Here is a 22,500-nt window from a genome sequence, read left to right on the forward strand (position 1 = left end):
TGTCGCTAAGATCTATCTAATCACAGACTGAGGATGGATTTAGGTCGGTGCGATTCTGGATTGAGGATAGGCTGAGGGACATATGGAGCAGGACAAGGGAGCTACTGGACCCGGCGAGACCACGTCTCTAGCCTGACTCTGCAGTCTACATGCGATGCACTATATGCAACAAGGTAGGGAATATACTCTTGCACGTCACTTCCTCTAGTCAGTATACATGCAGAAGTCTAGGTTACATATCCATGTGTTTCGCATCGCCAGAATCGCATGTCTATGGTACTGACTTTTTCTCTTCTGCGCACCACTGTTTCGTGTCCGGTGCCAGCTGGTTTCTCTTTCGCCGACATGCCCAGGCCTTCCCATCTGTCGCTGTCACAATTATCATAGCATCAGTGCTACATGTCACATACCATGGATTTGTTTTTTTCCCTGAGTCCTTTAAAATAAAAATCATGCATAGTCACCTCCAAACTTTTTTTTCACAACTGGACTCAAGATGCAATGCACTTCATTCTAGCTTATGGAAGTATGGCGTCCCTACAAGAAGCACAGAGGACCCAGCGGATCATTTAGTAGCTTCGAGTAGAGAGGTAGCTGCGATGGCAAACTTCGCGAGGAGAACAGCCATAAAGTGCCACTTTAAAACTCAACGCGTGACCGACAGGAATTGCAAGCAAAGTTACTCACACGGAATTCAAAGAGGGTCGTGTGCAGGAGGGAGTCAAAGGCAAAGCGAGCGTGTAATGGCGAGGGCTGAGTGGACGGCAACGCAATCGCGATCTCATCCGGCTATCGGGTGATCGTCCGCTTCGCAATTGGTCCGTTTCGAATGCAGGAATTTCGGGTTGCCAGAAAAATTATGAACTATTTTATCGATGAACAAAGAGGAAAAGAGTTGTTGGTTGTGAGTTGCACATCAAAAATAAGATGATAAGAATTCATGACATGCAAATATAAACCCTCTTTCCGTATAAAAAGCATAATATATCTTCATAAAAATATCTAACTTGCCTTTATAAAATTCCCTGAGCACAGTTACTTCTGGACACACCTTGTAAGGCTATAATTTTAAGCTTATGGAATTATAATCAGTACTATATTCATTTTTCAATATGGCTACGATCCGTGAGTTTGGTTAACACGAATGCTCTCGCTACTTAAAACTTGAAAACAGAAGCCGTAAATAGATTCGAATTTTTCTTGCTTTGGTTCACATGTAAGATTCAGCAAGATTCTGACTTGAAACGGACTCGCCATTACTGCATTTGGACTCAGGTGGCACAGACAGACAAAGCAGGAAGGACACACACACAAACACTATGAAACAGAAAGTCATTCAATCCGAAAATGAATATTCAACAATCTAAAGCATTTTCGACTTCCGGCGCATATGTTCCGTTTATGAATCAAGTTGGGAGCAATGTCCGTGTCCTCCTCCTTTAGTAATAATAACAATAATCTGTCCATAATCCCAGCCTGGTGCTTCTGCAACACTGTTTAACTTTTGGCTAGGATCAAATCATTATTTCGCTCGACTATATCTGAAGACCGAACAAATATGAAATATCTGTCTAACTCCTCTCACTGCATGAGTCACAGTGTTCGAATGTCGTCCGTCACGGAGCCAGCATTCCGCCTCCTGCACATGGCCTCACTGGATTCGTCGTGACAGAGCATTAAACATGTATTTTTCACCAGATTTGGTTATTTGTGGATCAAATAAAATGCAAATCCTACAAATCGCATTCTTTAGAGCTATTCCGTCGTTAGCGAATGCGTTTTTCATGCAAATAATGGTTGTTGTTAAATGTGTTGAAAATTCCTTGTTCTTTTATTTCAAACTTTATCAACATCTCAACCAAGAAGCTGTCAAAGTGCACTTTGCTTGAGCAACTTTTGTTACAAATCCGAGCAAATAATATATGTTGTGTTAGACCACATTTGTATGAACTCGTAAAAAGTGTTTAAATAAGTAGTTTCAGCAACTTTTCAAACTCATACAAGCTCTGCTTTGCTTGGCCGCACGTTGATGACTAGACGTTTTTTGTACATTTCGTTTAAATATCATTAAACAGACGAGTTTGCTTGATGCAGCTTTATTCGACATCAGATAACACACTCGCTGTTGGAACCCTTTATGTTAACACAGTGAGCTGGCACCAAAATCATGTTTTAGTTCTATTACTCTTTGAAGTCATTTGTACACAGAGATGCACACACGAGACCGGCCGCGCTATGATCACCGCACGTTAAGGTACCTAAGATTTTCCAGACGCGTTTTCTCGTAATAAAATGCCGGGTAAGCAGACAGCGAGAGACCTACCAAGAAAGAAAAAATAGGAAAGTATTAGGAAGTATTTCTTAAAGAACTTTAATATCTCTTCAAGATCGGAATATAAGAAATAGACGAGGTTGAAGCGTCTTCCCTTTTGTGTAATCTATAATGATTGCAAATGATATTTCAAACCTTTTCCATAAATTGTCGTACTATTATTCTCTGGTAAATCAAAATGGCAAACAGTGAAAATGATTTCTAGGATATGACTTGTTTTCATTTTAAACTACAGCAATGATAAAATATCCATATTATCAAATACATAACAAGACAATACACAATATTATCTTATTGTGTCTTGCTACTAAAGTAGCCACAAAATACTTATCTAATCAAATTTTCTAGATGAACTGAATTCTACAATTCTACATGATATTTGCAACGGATGACATTACTTTTTCTTTGCGCAATGGTCTTATTTGCTTCATAGTATTATGAAAGCACTAACACACACTCAGGCATGGTTAGTTATGGTTGATATTCGGGTCTGTTCTGGGATACAATCCACGCTGGCAGAGGTGACAGAACTTCAGGTAGGCAATAGGGTGCTAAGATCACTCGAGAAACAAATTAAAGTTAATGGTCTACAAAAATACTGATTAGAAGGCAAGACATTTTGTCAGTCGCCAACTAGCGCCCTGAATCAAACTCCCATCCTTTGTGGCAGTATCTCACCATCACAGCCCAAGTACTCGACAATGTTTGCAAAATCCCCATGAAGGACAAGGGCACACCCTAGGGACCAACTCCACTGAAGGACATGCTAGATGTGTCGGGGGAGGAACGCAAACGTTGCATATTTTCCCACGAAGAGCAAAGGAGAAAATGGCAAATCTTGGCGACGCTTCGCAAGCAGAGGCGCGGGCGGCGCGGATAATGACGGGTCGCGAGCCAGAGCTTCTTCCTCCGTTTCCACAATTCATCTGAAAACGTTATCTAAATTCCTACACCCTAAGCACACACGTTCGTTATGGCGCAATATAATACGCGTGAATTTAATTCAACTGGAATTACTTTGGCAAAGGTGAGGCCGTAGCCGGTTTATGCATACGTTTCGAATTTGAATATCTCGCGCGCCACTCGCTTCGCCTTTTCAGTTTCGCCATTACGCCAAGTGAACTCTCGCAAACTGTATTTGTTCACTTATCTCCTATTGCTAAGCGGTGTGTCAACAGCTATGCCTAACTGAAGCCACATTTTCCGTTTACTCTGGAAAATACTCGTGCTTTACGTGGCGCACGTTATGCTATCGTTTCCATCTTTACCTCGTCCTCACACAAAATCCATCTCAAGGCCTTCACGGCTTTTCATTCGACGTCGCGAACACGCCTGACCAATCTAAGTATGCGGCATGAAAGCTGTTGCATAAAATGCATTCATTACTACCTTTGCCATCAAAAGTCTCCATGCAAACCATTCCCAAGCAACCCAGATCTGCACTAACTGTATTCTGTTTGATGTTAGGCGATACACATATCTATTACTTTTTTTGTATTATTACTATTCTCATTTCCTCAGGATAAAGGCCGAATATGCTAACAGCGAAATATGACACTCTGATATTTACGAAGAGATAATATCCTCTGACCCGTATTCACACTCCAACCGTAATCAGATGACAGTGACAATCCATAAACTGTACTGAATAATAGTTATGTTTTTAATTTCCCACACCGTAATTACAATTCATAGAATATATATCCAAAACCGTCGACATGGCTACATTTGTGAGTGTCTTTTTCATAAAAAAAAAAAAAAAAAAAAAAAAAAAAAAAAATAAAATATATATATAGATATATATATATATATATATATATATATATGTATATATATATATATATATATATATATATATATATATATAACATAATCTTTTTATATCGATGAAGGCAGTTAGACTACATTCACTTAATTCATAATTTTCCTCAAACGACTTAAAACACGTGTTGAGATATATACGATAAGAGCAGAGAACACACAGACAACAGATCGGTTGCACTGACAGTCAGGTGTTGGAGGTAGGTTGTGTGGCAGGCCAAGAAAGGATGCATGCAAAAACTGTGCCTTGGTGATGAATTCAGATGCCAGGCATAACAAGGCATTCCAAGGTGCCAGGGGAACATTCGTATTTCGAGATTTCCACGATTTGCTTCTTTAACTGGGTGTATTATTTATGACAGACACATTGGTCGTGATGCGTAACAGGACGCTTGAAGCGGCCCAGTTAAAGCAGCAAGCTCCCCGAGGCAGCCCCGAGCTTTCGATCGGTGGCTGGTCGAGGAGCGGGAGGCAGGCTGGAAGGGGCACGGGGGGCAGGCGGGACCTGCCGGGGACACAGTGCAGAGGTCTCAAGAGGCGGCGGTGGTGGAGAGCGACAATGCCAGGGGGAAAACGCGAACTTAATTTCCGCCGGAGTGTGAGACAACGTGAGATATAATGGGTCAGCATTCATCACCTGAAGAACTTATTTTCCGAGATTTTCGCCACCTCCGCCATGGAGACGAAACCCCTGCATAGTGTGAGGCCGTAGCCGGTTTATGCATACGTTTCGAATTTGAATATCTCGCGCGCCACTCGCTTCGCCTTTTCAGTTTCGCCATTACGCCAAGTGAACTCTCGCAAACTGTATTTGTTCACTTATCTCCTATTGCTAAGCGGTGTGTCAACAGCTATGCCTAACTGAAGCCACATTTTCCGTTTATTCTGGAAAATACTCGTGCTTTGCGTGGCGCACGTTATATGCTATCGTTTCCATCTTTACCTCGTCCTCACACAAAATCCATCTCAAGGCCTTCACGGCTTTTCATTCGACGTCGCGAACACGCCTGACCAATCTAAGTATGCGGCATGAAAGCTGTTGCATAAAATGCATTCATTACTACCTTTGCCATCAAAAGTCTCCATGCAAACCATTCCCAAGCAACCCAGATCTGCACTAACTGTATTCTGTTTGATGTTAGGCGATACACATATCTATTACTTTTTTTGTATTATTACTATTCTCATTTCCTCAGGATAAAGGCCGAATATGCTAACAGCGAAATATGACACTCTGATATTTACGAAGAGATAATATCCTCTGACCCGTATTCACAATCCAACCGTAATCAGATGACAGTGACAATCCATAAACTGTACTGAATAATAGTTATGTTTTTAATTTCCCACACCGTAATTACAATTCATAGAATATATATCCAAAACCGTCGACATGGCTACATTTGTGAGTGTCTTTTTCATTACAAAAAAAAAAAAAAAAAAACAAAAAAAAAAAAAAACAAAAAAAAAAAAAAAACAAAAAAAAAAAAAAAAAAAAACAAAAAAAAAAAAAAAACAAAACCCCCTTCCACGAAAAAAAAAAAAAAAAAAAAAAAAAAATATATATATATATATATATATATATATATATATACATATGTATGTATGAATGTGTGTCTGTATGTATGTATGTTTGTTTGTATGTACGTATGTATGTATGTAAGTATGTATGTATGTGTGTATGTATGTATGTATGCATGTATGTATGTATGTATGTATATATGTTTGTATGTAAGTAAGTAAGTAAGTAAGTAAGTATGTATGTAAGTATGTATGTATGTATGTATGTATGTATGTATGTAAGTATGTATGTATGTATGTATGTATGTATGTATGTATGTATGTATGTATGTATGTATGTATGTAAGTATGTATGTATGTAAGTATGTATGTATGTATGCATGTATGTATGTAAGTATGTATGTATGTATGTATGCATGTATGTATGTATGTATGTATGTATGTATGTATGTATGTATGTAAGTATGTATGTATGTAAGTATGTATGTATGTATGTATGTATGGATGTATGTATGTATGGATGTATGGATGTACGTATGTACGTATGTATGTATGTGTGTATGCATGTATGTATATGTGTATATACATGTATGTATGTGTGTATGTATGTAAGTATGTGTTTTTGTATATATGTAAGCGTGTATGTATGTATATATGTATGTACGTATTTATGTATGTATGTATGTATGTAAGTATGTATGTATGTATGGACGTATGTATGTAAGTATGTATGTATGTAAGTATGTATGTAAGTATGTATGTATGTAAGTGTGTATGTATGTAAGTGTGTATGTATGTAAGTGTGTATGTATGTAAGTGTGTATGTATGTAAGTGTGTATGTATGTAAGTGTGTATGTATGTATGTATGTATGTATGTATGTATGTATGTATGTATGTATGTATGTATGTATGTATATATGTATGTATGTATCTATGTATGTATGTATGTATGTACGTATATATGTAAGTATGTATGTACGTATATGTGTAAGTATGTATGTAAGTATGTATGTATGTATGTAAGTATGTATGTATGTATGTATTTATGTATGGTATGTATGTGTGTATATATGTAAGTATGTATGTATGTATGTATGTATGTATGTATGTATGTATGTACGTATGTATGTTTGAATTTATGTATGTATGCATGTATGTATGTATATATGTATGTATGTATCTATGTATGTATGTATGTATGTACGTATATATGTAAGTATGTATGTATGTATGTATGTATGTAAGTATGTAAGTATGTATGTATGCATGTAAGTATGTACGTATGTAAGTATGTATGTATGCATGTATGTACGTGTGTAAGTATGTATATATATGTGAGTTTGTATGTACGTATGTATGTATGTATGTATGTAAGCATGTATGTGTGTGAGTATGTATGCATGTATGTATGTATGTACGTATGTATGTATGTAAGTATGTACGTATGTAAGTATGTATGTATTTAAGTATGTACGTATGTATGTATGTAAGTATGTATGTATGTATGTATGTATGTATGCATGTGTGTATATATGTATATATGTATGTATGTATGTATGCATGCATGCATGTATGTATGCATGTATGTATGTATGTATGTATGTATGTATGTATGTATGTATGTATGTATGTAAGACTGTATGTATGTATGTAAATGAGAATGTATGTATGTATGTAAATACGAATGTATGTAAGTATGTTAGAATGTATGTAAGTATGTATGTATGTATGTATGTATGTATGTATGTATGTAAGTATGTATGTAAGTATGTAAGTATGTATGTATGTATGTATGTATGTATGTATGTATGTATGTAAGTATGTATGTATGTATGTATGTATGTATGTATGTATGTATGTATGTATGTATGTATGTATGTATGTATGTATGTATGTATGTATGTAAGTATGTATGCATGTATGTATGTATGTATGTAAGTATGTATGTATGTATGTATGTAAGTATGTATGTATGTGTTTATGTGTTTATGTATGTAAGTATGTATGTATGTATGTATGTATGTATGTATGTATGTATGTATGTGTTTATGTGTTTATGTATGTATGCATGTATGTTAGTATGTATGTATGTATGTATGTATGTATGTATGTATGTATGTATGTATGTATGTATGTATGTAAGTATGTATGTATGTATGTATGTATGTATGTATGTATGTATGTATGTATGTATGTATGTATGTATGTATGCGAGATGTATGTATGCGAGTACAGGCATGTATGTATGTATGTATGTATGTATGTATGTATGGAAGTATGTATGTAAGTATGTATGTATGTATGTGTGTATGTATGTATGTATGTATGTAAGTATGTAAGGATGTAAGTGTGTATGTAAGTATGTATGTATGTATGTATGTATGTATGTATGTATATATCTATGTATGTATGTGTATGCATGCATGTTCTGGGTCTCGGCAGCACTGTATCATATCATTATTGCAAGGCGCGGCAGCAGGCGTGAGGGAGAGGGGGGGGGGTTAGGAGCGGCAGGCCGCCCCCGGGACAGCAGACATGCACGCTGCAACACAGAAGCCGAAACCAAAACTTATGTATAACATACCGTCATGTCTTATGCATCCAGCCCGCCCCAGCTCCCTCTGGAGAGACCTACTTCCTTCGATTTTGGGTATTTTCACTCTGGCTAAAATTGCATCCCTTCTCTTTTTTCCCAATAAAGGATTCTTCTTATCCTATGCCAATGGTATATCATAGCGATGAAGATAGTGATTTAGCCACTTATTGTACCCTACAGTATCTCCTTGCTATCCTGTCCTTGTCCAGTCACATGAAAGCATTTCATCTCCAGGAAAGGTACACCTCCCGCAAACTGAGTAAAATAGTAATAAAAAAATAATAAAAAAGGACTAAAACGAATGAAAATACAAATCGTAAAGTTGATCCTTATTATAGTTGTTACACTATATAATGCTCATTCCATGCTAAAGGCATGCTACTTTTGAAATCAGTATTTTGACCTCAGACCCACACCAGATTGAAAAGGGAGTGACATGGAAACTCCAACTGTCCCATGATCCCAAGGACTTCCACAGTCATGCTTAACTCGAGCTCCGCGAGACTCGCCTACTCGGCACTGTGAACGTGCGCCCAATAACGTTCGACTCCGTTTCTTTCGGTGACAAACTCCAATTAATCTTAGCTAACTGACCCGACAAGATAAGTCATGCTACCTTAGATCAACCGAATCTGTTATTCGTTATGGTCATGCCAACCTAGCTAGCCTCAGTCCCGTCCTAGGAAGGTCATGCTAGTCTCACGAGATGCAAGGTACCTTGGACAAGCTCTCGGCGACGTAGCGGCCCTTGTCGTTGCCCGCCTCCAGCTGCAGGGAGCCCCACTCCCAGGTGGTGCGCAGCGGCTGCGGGTCGGAGCAGAACATCACCTGGATTAGGGCGTCCTCCCCCTTCTCCACCTGGATGTTGCGCTCCACGGTATACCTCAGGACCTGGGGCGCACCTGTAATGCGGAAACAAGTGTTAAGGTTTTATTTAATAAATTCAGCGAGTATACTCCCCTAACATCACAATCAATATACAGGGGATATGATAACGTACGAAAAAAAGTATTAAATTTCTCTCTGAAATAAAGCATTGTCATATTGGATGAGACAAAACTATCTTTCACTTGAACAGAAATCAAGAACTCTCCAAGACCCTTATTGGCAATTCGACAAATAATTAAGCGAAACCCAACACCATCGCATTCACATTTGGACCTTTCTATGAAAAGAGGCCCGTATGACTCGATATCTTATGCTATTCACCAAGAAATAATTCCTTTAGGAACAATACAAACAGCGTTGTCATATGACACAACGCAGAATATCAATATTATTCACAATGTTATTTCAATAAACTGGTTTTGCAAAGGACTAGACTGCCCGAAACTCGACCTTGGGCGAGCTTTGATCACGGAAGATGATGCCAGGAGAGCCTGAGGTGGGGGTTAGGGAGGGGAGGGGAGGGGGCTCTTGTGACTCTCCACACAAGGAGGCTTCGCCGAGTCTTCAAAAGCTCACTTGAGTTGATCCCTACCGCATTTCGCATGGCATCCACGGGGAAGAAAATCTATATAATTCACAAACACAAGTATAAAGGCATACATTTTAAATTCAATCGGACACCGTAAAAGTCATGACCGACATGTCTGACCCTTCTAAAAATCTCATCATGCGATCTGCTGATGCGACTCACAGCGCCGACCAGTAGATAAATCCCTGGCGAGAACCACGCCGGATAAGTTACCGTTCATCAATTTCTTTCCATACCCATTAGTGCTCTGTGGGTATAAGGTGACCAGCAGCTAATGATTTCCCCGCGGCGCTGTAATCTCCAATGGCCGGACGAGGAGGCCCGCCGCCTCTCGGGCCAGCCTCTTCCCTGGCACCAACGCACCCATTACTTCCCACTTCACGACCGCAACTTCCCTCACGTCGAAGTTGCACAAGGTTGCCCGCATGGAAACAGGGGGAATGAGGAGGCTGGGCGGGGGATCGGAGGAGGGGGGAAGGTAAGAACGGGGGGCCGGGGGAGCGAATGAGGGGGGAGAGGGGAGGGGCGAGAAGAGAACGGGGGGGGGGGGGCAGAGATAAGTAGGCGGGGAAGGAGAAGAAAGCTAACCCTGACAGCTAAACTCTCTATCACCATCGCCGGTTTCTTCTCTACGCTCATGCGAAGGACCGCAAAATGGGACTTGTCTGATCAAAAAACGAGATTAGCCCTCGATCAAAAGGAAGCCGCCCAAGCGATTTATTGGCGGGATTTCTAGCAGATTCGCTTTGGGAGATCGAACGGAAATGATTTCTTTTTATTCGGCAACGAAAGTACGCGGCGAAAATGGCTTCTTGGCGTTTCGACGATTTACGAGAGGGCTTTGCTGTTGATAACTGTAAATACATACATCTTGCATGAAGAGAAGGAGGGCGACCAGCTGTAACGTAGGATGATACAGGAGTCGATTTTTTAGCGTGTGTGCACGTGTATGTATGCAGTGTAATGTGTTCATGTGTGTAAGTATGTAAATGCTTAGGTATGCAGTATAATGCGTTCATGTGTGTAAATATGTATGTGCGCGTATATGTATGCAGTATAAAGTGTTCATGTGTGTATGTACACGGGTCTTTATGAATGTATGTGTGCGTATGTGGTTACGCGCGCGCGCGCGCGCGCGCGCGTGTGTGTGTGTGTGTGTGTGTGTGTGTGTGTGTGTGTGTGTGTGTGTGTGTGTGTGTGTGTGTGTGTGTGTGTGTGTGTGTGTGTGTGTGTGTGTGTGTGTGTGTGTGTGTGTGTGTGTGTGTGTGTGAGTGTGAGTGTGAGTGTGAGTGTGAGTGTGAGTGTGAGTGTGAGTGTGAGTGTGTGAGTGTGTGTGTGTGTGTGCACGCAGGAGTGTGTGAATGTGTTGAAATGAGCATGATTCAAATGTTAACTCCTCATCTGCGAAGCCCTCCCCTCCTCTTTCGTTGGGTGGTCGCGTGGAGAGGCGGCCGGGCAGACAAAAGCAGGAACAATGGGCGTAAGGCGAGACGCGGGTGCGGGCGCCCAAGATCCCCTCGATTGCTCACAACCCCGGTAATGAGACCCCCCCCCCCCCGTCTAACTCAGGTGACGCCCGGACATGCCCTCGGAATCTGCCTCGGGAAGAGCTGACGAAGGGATTTGGGGCGGGAGAGAGGGAGGTGAGGGGGGGGGGGGAGGAGGGAGGTATTGTATCTTTCTAGTTGTGGATGAGGAAGGGCAGGGAATGTCTGTCGATCTCAGCAAAGGCCACAATACATGTGCTCGAGATATACCCTGGATTCATTTTTACGGAGAAGAGGACTAATGTCAATGTCACTTTCACAGAAGGGCATATTCGGTTGGCAAAAGAGAAAAGAAAAAAAGAAAGAAAATAAGAAAAAAAAATAAACAAAGGAGAGAAAGAGAAACGAGCTCGGGATTTGAAACAGTTTTCGGAAATGGCTGTCCCTGTAAATGGGAAACACTGCCTCAAAGTTGATCGTTTGTTGGGTTTACAAATACAACAATTTACCAAGACGAGAATTTTTGTCGAGCCCCAAAGCAATATCGTAACGAATAGCGAAAGAGTGGGTCTCGCTGTGCAGGCACGATGTTAATGTGCGTGTATTATAAAGAGAGGACCCGGGCTTTGTCTATCCCACGCAGCGACGGAACGGCCAGTGATACACAGCGCCTCCACGTGTGGGATAGAGAGAGGGGACACGCGCGGGCTAGTATGGTAATGGTTAGAGTTCTGATTCGGTTTGAGTGGCTGTCTGTCCTGCAACTGTATCGGGTTTCCTGGTATTGACCCGCCAGAAGATCCTCGAGACACATGGACTCCTCTCGCCCCTCGATACATACCCCTTTCCCCTCGTGGGCCACACACCATCCTCCGTCGCGAGGCAGCCCACGCCATTCCCATCTCCAGGCTGCGATTCCTCTCTTTATAGGCACATCTCACATCATTTGAAAATCCTCCCCTCCGCCTCCTGCCCTTCGCCGGATAAAGGATATACTCCACACGCCCTTCTCTTATTCCCAGACTACGCAGTGCAGACGCGCGAGGTAACAACTTCGCGTCAAAATTCCTCCTCCTCTCATTCAGCATCTCTCGTCTTCCTGGAACATCAATCTGGCAGGAAGCTACGGGGGGGGGGGGGGCACCTAGACATATATATCTATATCCGAGACTGAGATTTTGTACTCTGAAGAAACGCCTTAACTAGCATGACCCAATAGAGAAGGTAAATAGAAGGGAAGATGATGACATATGAAAGGAAAAATAACAATAAGATAAAATACAAATCGGGATCTCAAATGATGTCTTTGTTAAATCCGCGGGAACCACAAAGTTGCCACATTCGTTCCCGCCTAGCAACACCAACCTGCGTACACGCCACCTTGTCCAGACAGCTGGCGGGACATGGCAGGTGATGGCGCACACAAGCGCTTGCACAGGCAGACATGCATATATATTTACAAGATATAAAACAATAGATATATAAACTTATTGTCACACGCAATGCATATATAAAATAAAAAAAACAAACAAATTCATATTGTACTCCAAAGAATACGCTTAGTAAATGCAATGCGAGTTGTGTAAAATATATCCGGACGATAAGTATTATAAATCAACAGAGCTTTCGCTTCTCCCCCGAAGACTGGAGGAAGCTTTGGAAAGATGCCAAATGCCTTTGACAAAAATGACATCTTTTCTCGGCATACGGAAGAGGCCATTGTACTTCGTAGACCGGAGGGTGATGAAAAGGATAGCTAATTATACAATATGAAGAGAGAGAGAGAGAGAGAGAGAGAGAGAGAGAGAGAGAGAGAGAGAGAGAGAGAGAGAGAGAGAGAGAGAGAGAGAGAGAGAGAGAGAGAGAGAGAGAGAGAGAGAGAATATAGATAGATAGATAGATAGTGATAGAGAGAGAGAGAGAGAGAGAGAGAGAGAGAGAGAGAGAGAGAGAGAGAGAGAGAGAGAGAGAGAGAGAGAGAGCAGAGTGATGGGGGAGCAAAATAGGGAAGGAGGGAGGGAGGGAGGGAGAGGGAGAGAGGGAGAGAGAGAGAGAGAGAGAGAGAGAGAGAGAGAGAGAGAGAGAGAGAGAGAGAGAGAGAGAGAGAGAGAGAGAGAGAGAGAGAGAGAGAGAGAGAGAGAGAGAGAGAGAGAGAACGAACGCAGCACAAACGGAAATAATTCTTAGGTTTCTCGTTGTGTTCCAAAATGAAGCGTTTCGCCTTCGCCAGGCTTCGTTCGAGCCTTCGTTCGAGTCTGCCAAGATTAGGTCGCGCCTCGTCAGGAGAGATCTACATGTGTCAGTGTCATCCACTGAGAGGATTAAACCTATCACAAAACCATCACACTCGTCACTTTTAATCGAACGGCAATTTGTTTGAATAGTCTACTTTTGAATGACAAATATGTTTGAATGCACGTATATACCGTAAAACCCTAACATTTGATACCGAAACTATATCGTCTCATCTCTATTTTGTATTCAGTATTTTAAAAGATGAATAATTACAGAGGTAATATAAGACTCTTGTGTACGTGTCTCGCAACGTCTGATCAAAAGGGCAGTTTCTTTTACGAATCACAAAGGGTTTTCCTTTTTCGCGCAAAGACCAACAATGACAACATCACGGGCACCGCATAAGGACTCCAGTCTTGCCGTAACACAAATCTCTCCAAATGATGCTTGTTAGCCGTTCTCGAAGGAGTGGCTTCAAAGGCAAATGATATACTTACATGGTGGCAGGGCATGGAACCGCCTCTCCGACGTCCCTGATCCGATTGTCATTAAGGGGCGACGTCTAGCAACATCACGCACTGCTCCCGGCACGTCGAGACAATACTGCCTCATCTCCGCTCCTCTGACTTGCCGCGGAAAAATCGACGCGAGGTGTATGTAACACGATCTCTCTTGGGTATATAGGAATGAAGGCGTGAGATACTCAAACATGGCCTATTATCAATCGTGAGTTCGCTCCCTTGTGATATGTACTTTGCCTTCAGTCGCCCATGATGATGCATTTCAGAGGGCAGCCTTCCCTGGCCAAGTGGCACACATAATGCGAAAGCAAAGTCCTGTAATTCAAGCCTCTACTCCTCCAGCCTCCTTCTCTCGTTCCCCCTCGCAGCTCCTGCTCAACACCGTCTTGCCCTCCTATAAGCACCATCTGTTGCCCACGCCGGCGTTAACATTAATATTCAATGGGGTTTTTGTTGATGTTTGTCCTGGGTTGCTTGGGAAGACGAGAAACGCTCGCTAGAAGGTCCGGAATTTATGTTTTCCCTTTTACGAGTCTCGCAAGATTTTTCTCCTTCGTGACGCCCATGTGTATCATGGTATTCTTCTATTCTTCGGCTTTGTGAACATATCTTTATCGTGCAGTTAACAATCACTTTAACGGAAAATAGAACTCTAGTGTATTAAAAACACGAAGCAATAGAATATTACGATTATAATAATAGTACCTATGATATTCTTCCTAAAATTAGACAACTTAGCGTAAAAAAGGACAAGAAAGAAGTAGCAGAAGAATATATATATATATATATATATATATATATATATATATATATATATATATATATATATATAAATATACACAAAAATACTCACCAACGACTTCAAGTATGATGGGCATGCTGGTCTCCTCGATCACCTCGCCCTTGATGGCGTTGGAGACGACGCACTCGTAGAGGCCCTGGTGCTCGTATGTCACGTCCTCCAGCAGGAGCGTCGAGTTGGAGCCGCGCACGAGCACCTCCTGTGTGTCAGGCACCGTCTGGGGGGACATGGGAATCATGGGTCGCATACAGGTGTTGTTCCCAGGCTCTCTCGCTTTCTTGCTCTCTCTCTCTCTCTCTCTCTCTCTCTCTCTCTCTCTCTCTCTCTCTCTCTCTCTCTCTCTCTCTCTCTCTCTCTCTCTCTCTCTCTCTCTCTCTCTCTCTCTCTCTCTCTCTCTCTCTCTCTCTCTCTCTCTCTCTCGCTCTTTCGCTCTCTCACTCTTTCGCTCTTGAACTTTCTCTCTTTTTCTCGATCTATCTATCTATCTATAATTTGTCTATCTATTTGTCTATTTATTCGTCTATCTCTATCACACTCACACTTACACTCACTCTTACACGCACACGCACACGCACACCTACACTCACTCTCATTCTCACACCCACTCGCAACTCCTCTTTCTCAAGTTCAACTTTCCCCTCTCCTTCCCCCTCTCTCTCTTCCCTCTCCCCGTCTCCCTTCCATTCTTTCCCACGCCGTCTTTTCCCTCCTTCATCTCCCCTCTCCCCCTTTCGTTCTTTAGCCGAGGCCTTACCTGTCTCCAGGTGTACTTAGGAGGCGGGTTTCCCTCCGCCAGGCACTCGAGGAGGGTGTGGTTGTGCAGCGCCACGGTCATTTCGGGAGCTGGGCCCACCTGCAACACCCGAGGGCCGTCTGCAACAACACGAGCGACGTTAACTCCCGAAATCGCATCCCTAAATTTCAGATAAACATCAGAGCAATCTCACCACAAAAGCCGTTGAGTCACAGACTGACACTCACACTTGACGTCGATCTTGACGGAGATGGGGTCGGAGGCGCCCAGGGTGTTCCTTCCCTCGCACGTGTACGTGGCGGAGTGTCTGCGGGACGCGGGGCTGAACTTGACATCCGGGAGGAAGCTGAACACGTCCGTTTCGCCCAGCACGCGCCACACCACCTTGGCGGCGGGGTTGGCGTCCACCAGGCACCGCAGGGTAACGTCGTCCACGCCCTCCTCGATGTCTCCAGACGGGGCGCCCTCCAGGGTCACGGTGGGGGCGTCTGTAAGGGCAGAGGGACAGCGTCAGATATATGCTCGCACCCACACACATTTACAAACACACACACAAACAATCAAGCATACATACATACAAAAAACAAACAAAAAAAACACACAAACATGTGCACGCAGACAGGTGCGAGCACATGCCGTGTGTGTCATTCGGCGTCTCAATCTGAACGAAGGCGATTCAGACTCCCGTAAGAGCAGTAGACTCGTATTACTAACACTGAACGTCAAGGACGACCTCGACGGACTCGGACTTGGTGCGGTAGGCCTGGTGGACGGCGACGCAGCGCAGCGGAAGGCCATGGTCCTCCTTGTGGTAGGTGTGCTCGAGCGACGACACCGCCATCCACGTCTTGCTCCGCTCGGCCTCCGTCACGTTGGTCTGCTCGTACTCCTCGGCGGGCAGCTCCTCCTCACCTGTGTGCAGCGCGGAGGCGTTAGCTACTTTTTCTCCTACTGTCACGTACTGCTCCAGTGTGGAGGTAAATAAACAGTAAACAAACTTATTCCAACAAATTTTAAAAATGTATTTCTAACGTAGTTCAGTAAATCTCCCTGAATGGGCTCCCCTGATTTTTTTTTCTCCAAACCTGAATCACTTACTCTAACTTTTAGAGCACTCCTAGAATCTTCCAGGCGCCAGCTATTTTTCCGGCAGTTTCTTTCTTTTTCGGTATGGAAAGCACAGTGATCCACAGTCTTTCACATGCATGTCAAAAATGAAACCTACTAAAAATGAATGTTTCCTTGCGGATAAAAACGCGCACGACATTTCTTTTCATTCCTTTTAGCCTTCTTTCTTGCAGCTCCTGCACTATTGAGTTTTTGGCGACCGTCCCTGACAATATACCAAAAATTCCATCCAATTTAACCACTAACTTGGTTTGCCTTACTCTGATTCTGCTGTAATGGCCAACGGACTGGCCTCTGTGCACAACCAATCACTGCCTTTCTTTCTCCCTCCCGCGGTTTGCTGGCCTTTCCCTGCCTCCGCCTCCCTCCTGTGCTCTTACTACTTCGGGCGCCTGCTGCCGGCTGACCCTCGCCACCTTAATCTGCTCAGCCCCTTGGATCGTCGAATTAACTTTTGAATGATCTGCAAAACTCCACCAACGGTATCCCATGCTGTATTTCCTTTGCGTGCTGATTTATGACTCCCTCACTCAGTCCCTTCCTCGCGGAGACCGAGCATTCTTCACGTACGGGGTGCGGCCACTCTCCCCTTTGTTGATGCAAAAAAACATTTTTTCCCCGGCCTTAAAGGCTCCTGGCAATTTCCCCTCCTATAGAGCACAGCACTTTTCTTCATTTCCGAACGGGCCTTCAAAAGTAAGACAAATCTATAATTCACACATCTCTTTGGGCGTGTGTGTGTGTGTGTGTGTGTGTGTGTGTGTGTGTGTGTGTGTGTGTGTGTGTGTGTGTGTGTGTGTGTGTGTGTGTGTGTGTGTGTGTGTGTGTGTGTGTGTGTGTGTGTGTGCGAGTGTGTGTGTGTGTGTGCGAGTGTGTGTGCAAGCGTGTGCGTGTGCGTGCGTGTGTGTATGTGTTTGTGTTTGTGTTTGTGTGTGTGTGTGTGTTTTGTGTGTATGCGTGTGCGTATGTATGTGCGTGTGCGTGTGTATGTGCGTGTATGTGTGTGTGCAAGTGTGTGCGTGCATATGCGTGTATGTGCGTTTGTGTGTGTGTTTGTGTGTGTGTGTGTGTGTGTGTGTGTGTGTGTGTGTGTGTGTGTGTGTGTGTGTGTGTGTGTGTGTGTGTGTGTGTGTGTGTGTGTGTTTTCTGTGTTTCTGAGTTTATGTATGCAACGTATGTTTGGCCGCGTGTACCTTAGAAGCAACCCTGCCTCCCCAGCCTTCCCAGCCTCCCTATCCCACCCACCCACCCCTCCCTCCCCCACCAATCAGCGCGACCGAATAGCCGCGACGCCAGTACCACTTACCGATGAACCACTTGATCTCTGCCGGAGGGTTGCCGTAGCGGGAGATGCACTTGATCTTGCCTGTGCGCTCCTCCTGCACGGTGAAGTTCTGTCCCGACGGCACCTGCTGCGTCTCCACCTCCATCTGAGGGCGGTTGGGGGCCACTGGGGGAAGGGGGGGGGAGACAAGAAATAATTACACGGCAGGAAAATGTACTCTGATCCGGGACATCTAATTAAACACTGAGAGATGGGGATTGTAAGGACTGGAGTGTGGGAGTGAAGGAACACAACACGGGTCCTTCTGTACGAGGAGAAACAGGGCTAATTAAAACATACAATCAATAGAAGAAGGAAAAAATCTGAGAAAACTCTCCTCCTCAAATATAAACAAATATAAAAATACGACAAAAAAACACCTTTAAAATAAAACGAAATCCCCTCATCAACACGCACACACATCCACACACACACACACACACACACACAAACACACACACTAAAAGAATCCCATTTCTTTAAATAGTTTAGAAGAGTTTCAAACAGAAGAAGTCAAAATCAGAAGTCATATCGCGTAATCAAGCCTCCAGTGAATAGCAGAAAACTTCTAACTTCGCTCTGCTTAAAAAAGAGTCCGTTTGTATTATGCTCGCAGGAAGGACTCCGGAAGCCAGGGGGAGAGCCAGCGTCGACATGTTACATGCAGTCGTGACGTAAGAATAATTATTTGAATAATTGCAAGAGAGTTGTGACAACTACAAGAATATCGTAATGATAACAAGAGTGTTGTAATAATTACATGAGTATTATAATGATTACAAGAATATGGTAATGACAACGAGCTTCATTCTATCTTTGGTAAAGTTACGGAGACTTCTCTCTACTATTATGACTTACTGGTTTTGTTTCGGCTGATACTAGTGATAATGATAATGTTTTTGATATTAATGATTATCACCATCAATATTACGACCATTGTTAGATTTAGTATTAGTATTCTCATTATCATTAATCTTAATTGTCTCTAACACCTTTTATCATAATTTTTGTCCATACCATATCATTATGATTATTATCAATCATCGGTACCATTGCCAAAATAATGATGATAATAGTGATAATAATAATGATATTATCATTAATATTATCATCCTTATCAATATCGCCATAATGGTAATGATATCAATATCACAATAATGATAATAGCAAGATAATAATGAAAATAATCACTATTAATATGATAATCCTTACCATTATCATTGGTATCGTCATCATCATCATCATTACTGTCTGTACTATCATTAGCATTATTATTATCAGTATTTTTGTTGTTGTTGTTATCAATATTATTATCACATATCATCATCATATGTATCATTATCATCAGTATTACTATTATCGTTATCATGAAACTCATATAATTATTATTACTATTATCATTATCATGATAATCATATTATCATTATTACTATTATCATTATCCTCATTACTATCATTATTACTATTATCCTTATTATCACAATTATCATTATCATTATCATTATCATTACTATTATCATTATCACCATCATTATCAATATGATAAATAGCATTCTTCTTGTTCTTTTATGATTATTCTTCTTTTCATTATAAACGTTCATATCATTGCCATCATAATTAGCATTATCATTGTTGTTGTTATCATAAAAATCAGTATCATTACCCTTGTTATTATTACCATAACAACACGATTAATAATGGCGATGGCGATAATGATACTGATACTGATAATGACAATAACAATAACGATAGTAATCATAGTGATAGTAATGATAATAATGATCATAAGGATGACGATTATAACAACAACAGCAATGCTAAGTTATAATAATGAGAGTATTATCAATAATGGTAATGATAATAATAATCATCATACTAATTATCATTATCATTATGGTAATAATAATTCTAACAACAATAATAGATGTGGTCACTGTTGTTACAATGATGATGATGACGATAGTGCTTAACATCGAAAACAGGAACAGCCCAATGCCAACCATGCGCCCAACCCGTCCTCCTCCTCAACTCTCCCCTCCCCTCTCCTCCTTGTTCCCCTCGCCCACCCCTTTCCATAGTTTGTCTCCTCTGCCCCTTCCCCATTTCCATTACCACCTCCTCTTCCCCCTCCTCCCCTCCACCACCTCTTCATCCGCCTGTTTTCCTGCTTCTTCTTCTTCTTCTTCTTCTTCTCCTTCCTCTTCGTCTTCTTCTTCGCTTCTTCCTCCTACTCCTCCCCCCCTTCTTCCTCCCATTCCTCCTCGTCCCTTCTCCCACCTGTCACCGCTCGTCCCCACCGCCCCCGCCCCTACCAGTCCCCGCCCCTCCATCACCGTCTCCAAGTGGAGCATTAAACATCCACACGCCTAAAATGTTAATTAAAACTTTCCCGGGAAAAGTGTTATCTCTTACACAGGAGCGTAGTTGAGAGCGTCGCATACTTCCCTCGAGTGTTGAGGTAATGAAAGTTACTACTGGAAACACGGAAGGCTCTTGCCCCTCTTTGCGCGGGGAGGGGAGGGGAGGGGGAGGGGCCACGCGTGTTAGGAAAACCGAAAGCAAAATGTATTTCCTATGATCAAGTGTAATTGTGCATTGCATGTATATTGCAACAAAGGTGCACGAAAGATATACAAGTTTTCCTGAAAGAGCAAACACTCTCTTAAGGGATGCCCCCCTCCTTCAGAGCTAATAAGGCTTCCAATCCTGTGATTCACAATGAAAAAACTCCTTCAGGAAGGTAAGAATTCCCCAACCCTCCCCCTCCTCACCTCCTTCCCTCTCCTCCCCTCCCCTCCCCCCGACGACCGATAACGAACGAGTCCTATCAACGCTATGCTAATGTTATGGTTCCAGCTCGGCCTCCCTCTCTCGCGGCGGAACAATTGCGACATCTTTCTCGCGAAGCTGTGACCGGAAGCTCATGCTGTAGCCAAGGATAATGAGATGTTCCCCTGGGCGCTTCCGTCTTCTGTCTTGTGTGAAAATGTTACGCTAATATAAGAAGCCCGTCGAGTTTAAAGCCGGTTTCACCACTATATACACATACACACTCACTCACACACACACACACACACACACACATACATATATATATATATATATTATGTATATATATATGTGTATATTATATGTATATATATATATATATATATATATATATATATGTATATATATATATATACATATATATATATATATATATATATATATATATATATATATATATATATATATTCCGTCTCTGTCTCTCTCTCTCTCTCTCTCTCCAACCCTGAAGCAAGACCCGCCAACCCACCTCTGACGACGAGCTCGGCTATCCTGGAGGTGAGGGCGTCGTGGGCGGTGAAGGAGGAGGCGGTCACCTGGCACTCCCAGTCGCCGTCGTCGACCTCGCTGGCGTCGAAGATCCTGATGGAGCAGTCGCCGGCCTCGCGGTCTCCTGACCACTCGTACTTCCCGCTGAACATGCCCTGGGGCTGTGGATAGAGGGGAGGGAAGATGGGGCTTTATTAGGCTTTATCTTCATTCTTATCGTGCGGCTGGAAAATACATGCAGGATCTTAACAGCATCAGTCTTCAATAAAGTTGTCAGGGCTACCTACTAACACCGGAGATGGTAATGAGAGGGCCTATGCCTAGTGTAAAGCACGGAGTCGCCTACGTCGGTTTGTTTGCTAAGAACCACATACATAAAAGTGAGGAAAATGGAAACGAACGTACAGTGAACACCAAACTGCTCACAAACAAAAGAAACTGCCAAGCGAACAAAAGCCGGAATGACGGTCCTAAATTCTGAGGCATTCAGGCTGTCGGGCCTACCTGCACCCCACGTGGTCACCTCCGCCTAATGGATGAGGGGAAACTTACAGACAAATGAGGGGAGACTGTCTCGCAGGCTCGGGGAGAATAAAAAATGCGTTGGGTCGACAGTCTCCCCCTTCGCTTACTTATTTTTTTTTTTTTTTTTTTTTTTGAGATTTTATTACACTCCAACATCCATGATGTTGTCAGCCATGTACTGTGAGCCACGTTTGGCCATCCATGAGTCAGTCCCACAGCTGGCAGACGCCGGGGATAAGCGCACGTAACACGAGCGAGGTAATCGCGGAGCTCCGTGAGGCGGCGCAGGACCCGTCCAGCACGGGCTTCATCCCTCGTTAGTCCGAGGATTATGTGAAGCTCCCGCACCTGGCTGACCCTATATAAGCTCATTATAGGTAACAAAATACAAATGTTTTTTTTATACAGTAAGTTTTGCCCTGGCTTAGACGCGCGGCTCAGTACATTCCCCAAGGTTTACAATGTCGCCGTGCTGACTCGCCACTATCCCGGGTCGAATTTCCCCCTCGGCCTGAAACGGATTTGCCCGGTGAAATCGACTGCTTTCCAGATCAGCTGTTTCGGGCCTTTACGGTCGGGTTATGTACACGAATATCCACCCATTCGTTCTCGAGCAGCTGCTGCAAGATCAAAGTTCCAAACTCCGCATTCGCGCCAG

General features: G+C 42.8%; 1 protein-coding gene across 1 annotated transcript in view; it reads right to left on the minus strand.

Annotated features, from left to right (window-relative positions):
* The window catches only part of LOC122247492 (uncharacterized), a 315,136-nt gene that overhangs the window by 11,437 nt on the left and 281,199 nt on the right, over positions 1-22,500 (minus strand). Inside the window, exons 3-14 of the mRNA XM_086545163.1 lie at positions 21,298-21,478; positions 17,982-18,125; positions 16,262-16,459; positions 15,775-16,035; positions 15,548-15,666; positions 14,845-15,010; positions 8,975-9,173; positions 4,791-4,844; positions 4,520-4,658; positions 1,008-1,060; positions 285-363; positions 106-159 (exon numbers count right to left, since the gene is read on the minus strand). Of these exons, the coding sequence (XP_086401289.1) occupies positions 106-159; positions 285-363; positions 1,008-1,060; positions 4,520-4,658; positions 4,791-4,844; positions 8,975-9,173; positions 14,845-15,010; positions 15,548-15,666; positions 15,775-16,035; positions 16,262-16,459; positions 17,982-18,125; positions 21,298-21,478 (1,647 nt within the window). The remainder of the gene's footprint in view (positions 1-105; positions 160-284; positions 364-1,007; positions 1,061-4,519; positions 4,659-4,790; positions 4,845-8,974; positions 9,174-14,844; positions 15,011-15,547; positions 15,667-15,774; positions 16,036-16,261; positions 16,460-17,981; positions 18,126-21,297; positions 21,479-22,500) is intronic.

This window comes from Penaeus japonicus, unplaced genomic scaffold (assembly GCF_977035675.1).
Source record: "Penaeus japonicus unplaced genomic scaffold, GWHDUDI00000001_assembly GWHDUDI00000002, whole genome shotgun sequence".
Taxonomy (NCBI): Eukaryota; Metazoa; Arthropoda; class Malacostraca; order Decapoda; family Penaeidae; genus Penaeus; species Penaeus japonicus.